General features: G+C 36.7%; 1 protein-coding gene across 1 annotated transcript in view; it reads right to left on the bottom strand.

Moving 5' to 3' along the window:
- Nucleotides 1-14,599, bottom strand: part of LOC125120629 (glycerol-3-phosphate dehydrogenase 1-like protein) — a 63,282-nt gene that overhangs the window by 44,197 nt on the left and 4,486 nt on the right. The window contains exon 2 of the mRNA XM_047769133.1: nucleotides 7,306-7,446. Within this exon, the coding sequence (XP_047625089.1) occupies nucleotides 7,306-7,446 (141 nt within the window). The remainder of the gene's footprint in view (nucleotides 1-7,305; nucleotides 7,447-14,599) is intronic.

Here is a 14,599-nt window from a genome sequence, read left to right as displayed (position 1 = left end):
CGAACTTATTTGGAATTGAGGACTATACCCAGGTAATCAAATTGAATCGAGGTCATTGGAGTGGACCCTAATCCACTACGACTTATAAAAATGGGAAATTTGGACCCAGAGACAGGCATGCATATTGGGAAGATGATGTGAAAACGTTCAGGGAGAGGACGGCTGGTGTCTGGAGTGAAGCATCATCTATAAGCCAGGGAACTCTAAGGATTGCTGCAAACACCAAATGCTACAAGAGACAAGGAAGGATTCTTCCCCTGAGGCTTCAGAGAGCATATGGCCCTGCCTTGATCTTAGACTTCTAGCCTCCAGAACTTTGAGACAGATTTCATTTCTGTTAAGCCACCCAGTTTTTTGTACTTTGTTGTGGCAGCCTTAGAAAACTCTACCTATGAATACCATGAAAAATTAGGGAAAGAAGAAACTTAATACCAACTCCCTGAAGAGTTTGGTACATTTTCTTCAAATCTTTTTAAAGCTTATTCCAGCAGTAATGAGAGTGCCTGACTCACCACATTCTGTCTAGTGTTGATCATCTTTCTTTTGGCTAATTTTTTAGGTAAAAATAATTTATGTCATTTTCCCATTGAGGCCCCTACTTCTTGTGTAGAAGATTTCAAAGTGATACAGAAGATAAAAGGTCCTTCTTCCTATGCCAATCACTCATAATCCCATACTTTGTGTCATTACTCTCAATATTTTAACATTGTTCCTTTCAAGTTTTTATGAGTTTTTTCATAGTTGAGTTCATATTACATTAAAGATTTGAGTTCTGTTACTGAAAGGAAACATTACATTATATTTACTTTCTCATGTCATCGGAACCTCAGAAACTTAATATTCCATAATACATTGTAATATCTTAGTAGTAGGTGTATCATAATGGTAGACATTCAGGTTGGTTTTGTTTTATTTTTTGTTGTTATTAAAAATGTACTGAAATAAATACCCTTTTGCTTACAGAATGTGTCTGCATTATGATTAGCTCCTTCGGATATTTTCACAGAAGAACAATTACTGGGTATAAAGGTAATGAGCAATTACAAGACTCTTGATACATATTGCTATTTATTGCTTTCTGGTATAGTTATACTGATTTGTACTCCTACAACTAGTACATGAAGGAGTTTATTTCATCTAAGATCACTGGATGCTTTCATTTAAAAAAAAAACTTAGTAATTTGATAAGAAAAAAACCATTATATTATGGCTGTCTTGAATTGCAATTCTTGTGGTCATAGTGAATCTCAATATTTTCCCCTATCTTATTTAGACATTCACATTTTATCCTTTAAAATAATTTATTCACATTCTTTGCCCATTTATGCATTGGGTATTTGTGGTTTTTTTTTTTAATCAATTTGATCTTTCTTTCTTTCTTATTTATATATTTATTTTTTTGGCTCTGCCTACAGTATGTGAAAAGTTCCTGGGCCATGGATCAAACCTGTGCCACAGCAGCAACAGGCTGCTGCAGTGACAGTGCTGGATCCTTAACCTGCTACACCATGAGAGAACTCCAATTTGAATTTATTATAAATTTAAAATGTTAATGCTTTGCAATGTTATTCCATATGGAAATACACTCACACAATAAACTCCTTTAATTCTTTTTTTTTTAATTCAAAGGAGCTAATGATTTTCAGAATTTTTTTTGATTTTCTATTTCTTTTTCATATATCCATGTCTCAAATAAATGTTGTAGGGTTTCCAAGGTAACCTAAACTAAGATTCTGAGTTTGGCTGTTTGTGGAACTTGTGGGTGGAGCCACCTCATTTACAGAACATGTAATTATTAAAGATGATATTTATTATAATCCAAGGAATTGGTTAGATAAAAATGAGAAGTTTGTCTTTGCCAGAAATGCTGGCTCACGGATTAGTCCAGCAGAGAGAATTGAACCACTGGTTTCCTCCTTGATTTTTTGAATTGGGTGGTAATTCTAGAAAATGAGGGTAAGTGAGATAATGGGGTGGGTTTCTGGGAGATCCTGTAAGGGTTGGGTAGTAGTAATTCTGCTTCCAGACCAGGAGACAATGTGCAGCCTGAGTGGGTGAAGGGCCATGTTTTCATCTGTACATAGAATATCACTCCCTGATGTCCCAAACGGAATCTTGTGGGAGGAACATCTAGGCAGTATCATTTATTTTGTGATATGAGCCACCATCAGTGGCAATTTTGAAGCACCTAAGGGTGGCATTGTGGGCAGGCCTCATACTTATTAAGAATTGCTAATGCAGGGAAAACAAAACAAAAAAGCTGCAATGGCTTGTGAGCACATGTAAGGCTCCCCCTTGGCAGACTGGTGATGTCAAAGGGTCCATACAGACAGGTTGTAAAGAAAGAAGGAACTTGGGTTATTTAAATTAGTGTGATTGTACCTACAGGTGCTTGAGTCTTAAAATGTATAGTTAACATTTAGGAAACCTTCCACTTTCCAGAATTTTAATCAATATTGAGAGACATTTTGAATGCTGAGTTGACTAGATTTAGTGATTGACTAGGGAAAAAAGAGGCTTGGAATTCCCTAGTGGCCTATCAGGTTAAGGATCCCGTGTTGTCACTGCTGTGGCTGGGGTCACTGCCGTGGTGTGGGTTTAATCCCTGGGAATTTCTGCATGCTGTGGGCTTGGCAAAGCAAACAAACAAAAAGAGAGGCTTCCCTGGAAATTGGCTGTGCTGGAATTTCCAACTTGGGCAACAAAGTAGTTTCTTGCCTAAATCTTTATTGTGGACTCATGGTGCATCCAGGTAGAGGGTATTAGAAAGCCCTCGGGAAAACAAGTGGTTGAGTTTAGGAGAGAGATAGTTCAGGAGGTATTTTTGGAAATCAGAAAATATAGGTAAAAGTTAAAGCCATGAAAGTGATAAGATCAATTAGGAAGAATATTATCTATTCATGCTATCTTTTATTCCATTATTCATTCCTTGCCTTTTTCAGAAAATATTTAAATCTGTGAAACTCAGATCATTTAGGAGTCTGGGTTTCATGTGTGAGAGATGTTTCAATGAAGTGATGGAGGAGAAGCCAGATTGCAGTGAGCTGAGGAGTAAATGAGAAGAAATGTGGGTACAGATGTCAGGGTCTGGAAAGAAAAAAAAATGTTGTAATTAAGACTGTGATGCAGAGTCCTTAGAACTGATTCTATTTTTGATGGGGACGAAAAAAAGGAAATGATTTACATTTATTGAGTGAACCTATGTACCAAGCATTGATCTGAGTGCTTTATGTGCTGCATCTCATTTAACCTCCTCCAAGCTCTTGAGAAACATGGATTATTATTCCCCTTTGGAAGAGGAGGAAACTGAGGTTAGAGAGCATGTCCATAGTTACATAGCTTGAAACCGATGACACAGCTTGAAAGATCTGTTGTATTTAGACCTCTCAGTTGAGACCGAGGCACAAGAATATACAAAATAAAAGAGATACAAAATAAAGGTACAAGAATGAGGCGGCTAATTGATGGAAAGAAATTCTGAAAGATATTGAAAAGGAGGGAAGCCATTCATAAGTGGTCTGCATTAAATGGAATATCAGATTTTCCTCTGAGAAAGGAAGGAAAAAAATAGAAAAGGATGAGTATAGAATTAAATGAGAAAGTAAGAGGGTAAAGAAGAGGGAAATGAAAGAAATTTATACATGATGGTCTCTATTTTTTAGTAGGTTATTATGACATGTGATGGCAGTCCGATTTTGGAGTTGATTTTAGGAGGATTAGGAAAAGATTAAAAGAGTCAAAGTGTGAAATAGCAGTATGAGAGATGGAGATGGGCCAGGGGGTAGAAAATGTGATAGAACTGCTGGGTATCACCATAGGTCCCTGAGGTCGAAAACTATATTTAGAGTAGATCTAATTAGACTATGTATATGATTATTCATCAGCCTTATCTGGCGACCTGAGGGCAAGAATAAATGTTTTCGTTCCTTCAAGCTAGGGATCCATAAGGAAAGAACTCAAATCCATTCATCAGACATTTATTGAGTACCAAAATCCATGCTGAATGCTAGGCATACATGAGCACATGAGTCAAGAGTCTACCTTTTGTGAGCACACTGCCTCTGGAGGGGAATAAACAGCTAAATGCATAGTTAGATTATTGGGTTTTAGGAAATATTATGAAAAACTTTGCAGTGGAGGCAGCAATCTACAAAGTAGGGAAAGGCCTCAGAGGGGTGCTTTATTTAAGACGGGCCTTGAAAACATTCTAAGAACCCATTACTTCTGGGTCTGCTATAACACTTGTGTCTTGTATGACTTTCTCCCTTGTCTTGCAACAACTAAAGCACTCCACGTGGGCTTCTAGTTTCTGACTGTTCCCTAATCAGCTGAAACATGCAAAGCTCTTCTAAGTACAGTTGGTCTTGAAAGGTGAAGCCTCTCCTTTCATGGACTTATACTTGCATTTATTGTTCTCCAGAAAGCATGAAATAAAACAGGGAAGACCTATGCCAGGTTTAAAATTAAAAAAAAAAAAAAAAAAAACTCTCTCCTTGGAAAAACAGGGAGAATTCACTGAATAGCCAAAGGTCACTCCAGAAACTGGAAAGAATTTTTCTTCACTCTCTTCCTGGCACTCTGCTCCCAGCTGGTTCCCCAGTTTCTGTGGAGGGAGACCTCTGCTGCTGAAAGCAAATGCTATGATGACTGAGAACATGCCAGAGCAGGAGATGTGAGTTTGCCTGCGTGGGGGAAGGCTAACGTCCTTCAGCGATTTCTATAGCATTCAGTCACTACATTCTAGGCAGAAGCCATAGAACTGTGGACTAACATGCTTCTCTAGGTCAGACAGGCAGAAAACATTCATTCTGTTTCATAACAACAAAACGTCCTTAAAAGGTGGCCTTGGAATGATGGAGGGAGGCGTGGAGTTGAATAGCTATTTCTTGACTCCCTTACATACAGTGCTAATATTCTCCTCAGAACTTTCTATATAAAGGCTACAGTGTATTTTTTTTTTCTCCTCTTTTCTCTGAGAATGAGTATTTTCCAGGATAGCTTTAACGGATGAAAGAGCCTTCAAGCTTCTCATTTGCATTGTGGTGTTATGTTCTTTCATAGTTTCATGAACAATAACCTCCCACTTCTCCACAGGCTGATGGGATAATTTGCTCTGCTGAGGAGATGAAAACCAGAATGTAGAGGGCTTTTTTTTAAAGCATGTGGTTCAATGGAAAGGCTTCCAGCAGTGCAGGCAGTGAAGTTTCAAATCTTTTAGATTATAGGCTGGGATAAAAGGTCTTGTGGTATGGAAGACTACATACAATCCATCTGATCGATACGTTAGGCTTAAAATTCTTTAACAATGTAGCTGAGGCTTAAAATTCTTTAACTATATATATGGTTCTCCGGTGGTTTCCTGTTCATGATGCTGGGAGAGAGAAAGATCTAGCAGGCTTGATTTCAACTTTGTCAAGGGTAGACTCCCCTCCCCCCCTTTTTTTTCACTTATTATCTGGTGTTTCACAAATTTCCTTTATGAATTGCAGTCCTGGTGGTAGGAAAAATGTAGATTGTGGAAGACTGCCCTTGAGAGAGAAATTTAGCTCTCTTACTGACTTTTCCTTTGGTGCCCCCTGTCGGTGGTACATTTGAGAGCTGCCAGGTATAGTTCCATCCAAGGAAAGCTACATTCTCAAGGAGGGCTGTGGTGGGAATAGTGAGGAAAATCTGTGGATTTTTCTGATGTCCTGCCTAGAGACATTGTTTCTTAATACACTTAATACACTACCAGGTAGTTAAAGGACTGAGACACTCAGCTTTTGCCTCTAAGACTATTTAAGAACAGATATTGGAAAGCGTTGGTTCCCCGAACTTTCCTTAATGACTGGTGGTTGGTCAGGAGGACCTTTCCTTCCTTTCTCTAACATTGGCATTTGAATTTCTCCCAGGGAAAGAAAAAGTTATGTTGCCCCCAGGACACGTTTATTAGTGCCTACAGGAGGATCTAGGTAACCCTAGGAAAACATAATGCCAAGAACAATAATAAGTAATCTATTTTAGATTAATCTTCAGTGTTCAAGGTTTATTTGCTTAAGAGTGAGTGAATCATGGGGTATTCTAATGGGAGCCTTCCATAATCATTACTGTTGTGTTTGCTGCAGAAAATGCCATAATCTTAACATATGTTATTCGTATTTGTGGAAATGTCTAATGCTTTTTTTGACTTTCAGTTAAGCCTCATACTTCATAGCAGAGAAATCTGCAGTAAGCGTTGGGCACAGCTGACTTCCATGCTGCTTCTCCTCATTCACAATCCACCCACCCCTGCATCCGTAGGAGAAATGTTGCCGTCATTTTGACACCTCAAAACACCTCCTAGGAATGCTTGGGGAGTAAAAGAGATGTACGTGTGGCTGTGGCTGATGTGACAGTATACCATGTTTCTTTTTGGAAAAGCTTCTTCATTACTCAATACCTCATTTTCTCTAGAATTAAATAAGGCTTCTTGAATTTAATCTACTGTGCAGGGATTTCAGTTAGAATAGGCTAGGTTGTGATAACAAATAGATGCTTATTTTCCATTTCTCCTGTAGTTCTGATGATGTTTGTTTGTAAGTTTTCAGGTTGTATTATTAGGTAGTTTAAAATTTGGTCTTCCTGATCAATTGAAACTTTCAGTTGAAATGATCCACTTTATCTCATAGAGAGTTTCTTGTTTTAAAGTTTATTTGTTTATTTATTTATTTATTTTTTATACAGCCAAACCGGAAACCGGTTTCTTTTGGTTGGTTTTTGCCTAGTGCATCTTTTTCCTCCTTGTCTTTTGACAGTCAGTCTTTTTGTATTCTTATGTTTTTAGATGGGTCAGATTAAGCTCTTTCTGATTCAGGGTATGGTGAATGATTTTTAATTGAAATCTATACATTTTGGCTGTTAGATTAGGAGATTCTGGGCATTATTTAAACCATCTGTTTTAGCAGATCTTTTCTGTCACCTCTCTGGCCGGGAAAATGGGGGCAGAGGGCAAGGCTGCATTGTTCATGCCGGGATGGCTAGGGTTCTAACTTCTCGTTAGGTCTAAATGAATACTTCCCTGGCTGGAGGGATTGGGGTGCCTCATTTCTGCTTCCAGTTCAGGTCAAAGGGCATTGATGAAAATCTTGGCTTTCCTCTTGGCCCTCTCTCACACCTCCCCAGCACCTTGTTGCTGCAAGGTGGGCTGGAAGCCCATGCGCTCTATGTGGCCTCCTTTGATATTACAGAGTTGGGGCTTCTTCCCATCCAGCAGAGATAACGTCCCAGCCCCCTATTTGGTCTTCTCTGACACCTGTCCTGCAGGGTGGGGAGACTGGAGCAACTCACCATAGCCTGGTAAGGGTGCAAGTCCAGCCTCTCTGCTTTTGCTGCCATGGGTGGGACTCCAGTTTTTTCCATGGTGTTGTTCTGAATGTTTGCTTTCTTGCTGGACCTTATTTTTGGCTTCTTCAGCAATAAGTCTGAGATCTATAAAGTAGAAAGAAAAACTGGGAGTGCGCACCACTGCGTGCTTCCTTGGGTCTCAAGGTTCCTAGCCAGTCTACCTTCTTCCTTCTACCTTTCAGGATCATCTTATGTTTATTTTACACATATAGTACTAATTATTAGCATTACTGAGTGGGGGAGTAGGAAAAAGTAGGTCTTCTCCATATTCCTAGAAGAGGAAGTCTCCAATGTAAAAAATTTTAAAAACACTTAAAATGTGTTTCTGAAAAGTATTCAGCTTTTGTTTTTTAAAATCCCATTCTGAAAATATCTGTCTTCTAAATGGAGCATTTAGTCCTTTTATATTTAATGTAAAACCTGATATAATTGTATATACTGTATAGTCTTGTTATGGGCTTTTAGTTTATTACCAGTATTAAATGTTTTTCTTTTCTTTTTCCTTAGACTAAATTTGTCCTTTGTTTTGTTCATCTGCCAATTTAGAAATTATATATTCCATTTCTATTGTTTATAGTAACAGTATGCATGCTTAACTTATCAAAGGCTACATTTAATTAAAACCTCTCAGATAATGTAAAAGGTCTTGGACATGTTAACTCTACTCACTCTTTAAGTTAATTTTTTTTTTTGGTGGTTATATATTTTAGTTATCTTATTCCATTGTTATTATAGATGTGAATAGTTAATTTATTTAACCGTGCTAATCAATTTCTGTGTTCTTCATTTCTTCTCAGAGCTCAGGCCATTCTTCTGAGATCAGTTGCCTTCTTCCTAAAATGCATCTTACCAACTTTGTTTTATTATTTTTATTTATTTATTTATTTATTTTTGTCTTTTTGCCTTTTCTTGGGCCACTCCCACGGCATATGGAGGTTCCCAGGCTAGGGGTCAAATCGAATCTGTAGCCACTGGCCTATGCCGGAGCCACAGCAACCTGGGATCTGAGCTGAGTCTGCAACCTACACCATAGCTCACAGCAGTGCAGGATTCTTAACCCACTGAGCACGGCCAGTGATTGACCCCACAACCTCATGGTCCCTAGTCGGGTTCGTTAACCACTGAGCCACGATGGGAAATCCCCAATTTTGTTTTAGTGAAAACCAGCTGAGTGTAAATGCTCTTGGATTCTATTTTTCGGAAAATGCGCTGGTTTGTCTTTGTTCTTGATAGATATTTTTGCTAGGGACATAACTGGATAATTTTCTCTCACCATATTAATCAGTCTAATTGCTTTGGTCTTCAGTGGGTTTTCTGTGGTGTATTCAGGTATGGTTTTGTTGAGCTTTTTGAATCTGTGGATTAGAGTTCAGTGGTTCTGGACAATTTTTAATTACCATTCCTTTAAATATTACCCTTTCCCTCTATGTCTCATTTTGAACTCTAAGTAGATGTATGGACTATTTTTTCCACTTTGTTTATATCTCCTAAACTCCTTTCTTATGTCTCATCTTGCTGTCTGTCTCTGCTTTCTACAACCTGGATAATTTCTTGTATTTATTTTCCAGTTCACACATTCTCTCCTCATTTATTTGTTTTTAAATCTCCAAAGTGTGTTTTAAAATTTCACATCTAGAAGTTCTGTTTGTTTTAAATATGCTATGTCTGTTTCACATATATTTCATGGCTTTAAAAAGTTCCTTTAAAAACACTAAACATAATTATTTCATAGTATGTGTTTGAAAATGTTATTCCTTGTCTGAAGTCCTTTTAGATTCTGTTTTCTTCCTGCTGGTTCTCAATTATGGTGCCTCTTTTCTTTTTGTTTTTTATTTCTATTTGTGGGCCGATGATTTTCTTTGAAATGTGAGGAATTCTTTTGAGAGGATTTTTGTTTGCTTTTGTCTGGCAGCCAGGGAAAGTTTTCTTCCAGAACATCTAATTTTCATTCTTAACTTAAAGCTTTCCAAACACTGAGGCAGTGTACATTTGTCCTGCAGACATTGGTGAGGATTGGCTTGTGGTTCCAAATTCCCAGTGGTGATTTTTCCCCTTTGTTCAGTACTAAGTGTTGAGATTAAAGAAAAAAAAAATTGCCTTTCAGATTGCCAGGATGAGTGGCAGAAGCACATATATATATATACATATATACATATATATGTATAAATTCTTTCTATATTTCTAAAATAATTATAGCTGATTTATAGTACTGCATTAGTTTCAGGTGTACAGCTTCAGATTATTTTTGATTTATAAGTTACTATAAGATATTGAATATAGGAGTTTCCATTGTGGCTCAGTGGTTAATGAACCCAACTAGTATCCATGAAGATGCAGGTTCGATCCATGGCCTTGCTCAATGGGTTAAGGATCCAGTGTTGCCATGAGCTGTGATGCAGGTTGCAGATGAGGCTTGGATCCCACATTCCTGTGGCCATGGTGTAGGCTGGCAGCTACAGCTCTGATTTAACCCCTAGCCTGGGAACCTCCATATGCTGTAGGTGTGGCCATAAAAAGACAAAAAAAAAAAAGATTGAACATAGTTCCACATGCTATATAGTAAATAGTACTGCATTAGTTTCAGGTGTACAGCTTCAGATTATTTTGGATTTATAAGTTACTATAAGATATTGAATATAGGAGTTTATTTTATATATAGTGGTGTGTATCTATTAATCCCATACTCCTTTCTTATCCTTCCCCTCCCTTTTTGGTAAACATAAGTTTGTTTTCTGTATCTTTGAGCCTGTTTCTCTTATGTAAATAAGTTGATTTGTATTTTTTTAGATCCTGCATATAACTGATATAATATTTGTCTTTCTCTGCTTGACATAGTATGATAATCTTTAGGTCCATACATATTGTTGCACATGGCATTATTTTATTCTTTTTTATGGCTGAATAATATTCCATTCCATTTATCATCATCCATTCATCTGTCAGTGGACATTTGGGTTGCTTCCATGTCTTGACTATTGTGAATAATACTGCTATGTACATTGGGGAAGATGCATCTTTTTTTCACTAGAGTTTTTGTTTTTTCCAGCTGTATACCCAGGAGTGGGATTGCTGGATCGTATGATAGCTCTATTTTATTTTTTTTAAGGACCCTCTGGACTGTTTTCCCTAGCGGCTGCACCAATTTACATGCCCACCAACAGTGTAGGAGGGTTCCTTTTTCTCCACTATATTTGGCTGATTCTTCAGTGAGGTCTTATTTCTTTGGAGTTATAAACTGTAAACTCTTATGAGTTTATGAAAATTGAAATTTAATTATGCCCAGTTAAGCAAATGATCTCAGGGTAAAAGTTGGCTTTAGTATTCTGTCTACTTCTTTGGGTTCTAAGTTATTAATTTGATTTTTTTCACTTAAGAATTTGTTTTTTTTTTCTTGCCAGCTTATTGTTTCTATTAAGAATATTTGAACATATTTATTACATTAAGGATTATTATTTTTTTTCAACATTCAGGAATATTAGTTATTTTTGGCAAAAAGTGATCCAGGTACTTAACATGCCATGTTACCAGAAACAGAACTATAATAATTGTATCAGCCCTATTTGGAGCACATTTATATTTTCCTTTTCATTGGTTGAGATTTTCTTTATTGTCTTGCATCTTAGCTTATGTTGATCCCTTCTATTATTTTTTAAATTCTCTTTGTCTATTCAAAGCTTGCAAGTTCTAATGCATAAAAATGCTCTACATGTGTATTTCTAACCTCTGGAACTTTGTTGTAATACCTGAAGACTGAGGAAAGTGACATTGTCTTTTTAATTCATTTTATTTAGTGAAAAGAAAGCTCCCAATGAATCTTTGATTTAATATATATTTGGCTAAGTAGTATCTTCCATAAGGCTTTTATAGTATTATTTTAGCAGTATTCCTAAATTACTCAAGTTCACAATACATATTTTTAAAGACCAAAGTAAATTTAGTTTCCTCACTCAAGAAACTGAAAGTGTAGATTAAAATCTTAATTTGAAAATCTCTAAAATCTGTTCCTGTATAAACACTGGAATGTGTAGGTTTTACTTCAGTGTAAGATTTTATAAAGACATTAGATTTGTTTGAAAACCAGAGGTATGAACCACTTAAAACTTAGATGCTTAAGTTACTAGAAACTTGGTATAACTTCTAAAAAGATGGTTATTCAAAAACTCATTCATTACTTAATGCTCAAAGTTCATTTATCATGAATACTTTATGTCATTCTTAAAAAAAAAAACTTTATCAGAGATTCAAATTTCTGCAAGGCACATTGTGATATGTCCATATGGTACATTTTGCAACTGACAAAAGGAGAAGGAAATAACATCCTAATCTGTTTCATTCATTCATCTGCTCTCTTTATTTCTTTGGGAGGATTTTCAACAGAAAGAGCTTCAGCGATGGTGGAAGCTGCAGAAGTAATGTTGGGAATGCATTATTGAATGCAAATTTTGGAGAAGAGTGAGGAGCCTAAGTAATCTTTCCTTTTTTGCTCTGCATAACAACCTAAGTTTCTATCAGAAAGAGAGAGAGATTTTCCTGTAGTGTTTTCTGTAGGGGGAAAAAAAAAAAACACCCAGAATTTTATATTTTGCAATGGGAGACTCAGATTAAAGTACTAACTTAGTATAAAAGTACTAACTTTTATAGAAAATGAAATAATTCTTAAAGTATGCCAAAGTGGTTTAATGAACAGTTAGTCTAAACCAGTAATGTTAAACTAGCAATGTCCAGTAGAAATATGTTTCAAACCAGATATGTAACATTAAATTATCCTATAGCCTCATTAAAAAAAAAGATTAAAACAAACAGGTGAAAGTAACTTTTATGCTACTTTTTATTTTATCCAATATATCCAAAACCATTTCAGGATGGAAAGAACAACAACAAAAAAAACTGAGATTTTAAACTTTTTTTTTCTAAGCCTTTAAAATCCAGTATGAATTTTATACTTACAGCATATTTTAACTGGCAGAGTAATATGGAAATATTTTATCTGCACTGAGTTTATAAAATATACACTGAAAAAGTAGATTCACAAATAAGTTGTTCCAGAATATTTAATTTTTTCTAATAACTGAAATGAATGTTTCAAAATTTATATCTTAATTAAAATTACAGAAAATCTAAATAACACTAGTTCTATTTTAAGCATTCAACAGCCTCCTGGGGCTAGAGGCTGCTGTATTGGATAGTGCCCCTCTAAGCCAGAGTTAGATTTGAGAAATGAAACCTTATTTAATATATACAAATGAGGTTAGCCTCATATTACTGATGATGACTTGGCAAACTAATGTAATTTATATGAAATTGCATAAACAGAGCAATTTTTATAGTGATCTTGTCCTCAAGACTAAAAATTCCATGCTAATTTTGGCAGGAACATAGATGCAATCACTTGTTCCAGATTTGCTATTTCCAGGCTAATCAGAGTCAGAGCTCAGAGTCAGCAACAACAAAGCATAATTTAGGTTAGGTGCTGGGCCTGGGTCAGAACCTCAGAGTTCAGAGTCAAGGGTAGGGTGAGGCTGTGGCAGCAGTGTACCAGAGAAAAGGGGTTAGCCTTTTACCCCAGAAGGCTCAAAGGCTCAGAGTTTGTTAACCCCTGCTGCCCAATTAGCCTGCTGTCAAGTCCAGGGAAACATCTGCAGCTTGTAGGAAATCAAAATAATAAAATAATGGCCTTATCTGTCTATCTGTCATCTGTATATCTGGTCAGTCATCTACCTACCCATCTATTTATCTTATAAAGAACCATACTATGCAGTCTAGGCTTCGTGTTAGAAGTGAATTGTCCAAGATTACCAGAAGAGATATTTTGATATTGCAGCATTACAGGTAGAGTTTTGAATGGGCAAGAAGAGACTGGACACACACCTGCTACAGTTCACAGTTTGTTGAGTCATACTGTAGTATCAAGAGTGAGATTACTTTACTGAGCAAGAGCAGGAGCCAAGTATCGTTGCATAGCTTTTCCCTTGCTCTTTGTTCCATGTGGGGCAATTTGTAGCTGGTAAGAACTTCTCAGCTAAGATCTTTCCAGAATAAAAATGAAGATGAGTTTTTATCAGGCACAGCTCTTTTTATTGGAGCTTATAACACTATTTTAGAAGAATTACATGAATGTTGCTGGTACTTCCATTTAAAGGAATGTCTACAAACATTAGAGTGTTTTAGTTCCTAAACCAGTTGAGGCATCAGGAACTGGCCATCCTTGTCAGTACCCAGGTAACCTTAGAGTCACCTCTGACTCTGGTCTCAGTGACCTGGAAAGTCCATCTATCCATTGATATATTACCAAAATTTGTTGTTTCTTCAAATAATCTCTTTTTATACTTTGACCAGAATATACAGTAGAATTTGAAGGAAAGAAGGTGGGCAAGAAGTTGAATTGACTAAGTTTTTTTTTTTTTCTGTCACCTAGCAAAATCAGCACTCAAAATGGAAATTAAATTCAACCATAAAATTAAAAAAAATGATTTTCTTAAACACTTGATTTGGTTGACTAAAATTATTTATACTTGTTCCAAGTTAAGGCTGTACAAAATTTCCAAGAATGCTCATGATCACTTATCTTTGCACCATTATTTGTTACAAATCTTGGTCCAGAGTCATCTAGAGGCAATGGGTGTTATCTATGAAGGATTTGGTGTATAGAGGTGAGAGAGACTCAGAGGTTACAAAAGATTTCAGTGAAAGCCTTAGTGTAAAAGAGAACTCAGTGTAAGATGTCTTCAATTTCCCTGTTAAAAGAAACCTTAGATATAGGAGAATTGGCAAAGGAAGAAGGGAAAAAGTGGGGGAGGTGACTTTTGAGGCTATTGGGAATGCTGAATTTCTAAAATAGCAAATTTTCTTTCTGGTCAAGGAAGAGTCCTTCCAGCAACATCAACAAAACTAGCCTACCCTTCAATCTGCGGGTATCTAGTGTAATTTTTTCATTGCTAGCAATTATTATTATTATTATTATTTTTTGTCTTTTTGAGGGCTGCACCAGCGGCATATGGAGGTTCCCAGGCTAGGGGTCTAATTGGAGCTATTGTCACTGGCCTACGCCACAGCCACAGCAACACCAGATCTGAGCCGCATCTGCAACCTACACCACAGCTCAAGGCAACACCAGATCCTTAACCCACTGAGAGAGGCCAGGCATCAAACCTGCAACCTCATGGTTCCTAGTCAGATTCGTTTCTGTTGCACCACGACGGGAACTCCCTCATTACTAGCAATTATTTTTTAACTTATT

The sequence above is a fragment of the Phacochoerus africanus genome, chromosome 2 (assembly GCF_016906955.1).
Source record: "Phacochoerus africanus isolate WHEZ1 chromosome 2, ROS_Pafr_v1, whole genome shotgun sequence".
NCBI lineage: Eukaryota > Metazoa > Chordata > Mammalia > Artiodactyla > Suidae > Phacochoerus > Phacochoerus africanus.
Note: the sequence above shows the minus strand (reverse complement) of the source record. Positions and strands in the feature narration are given on the sequence as shown.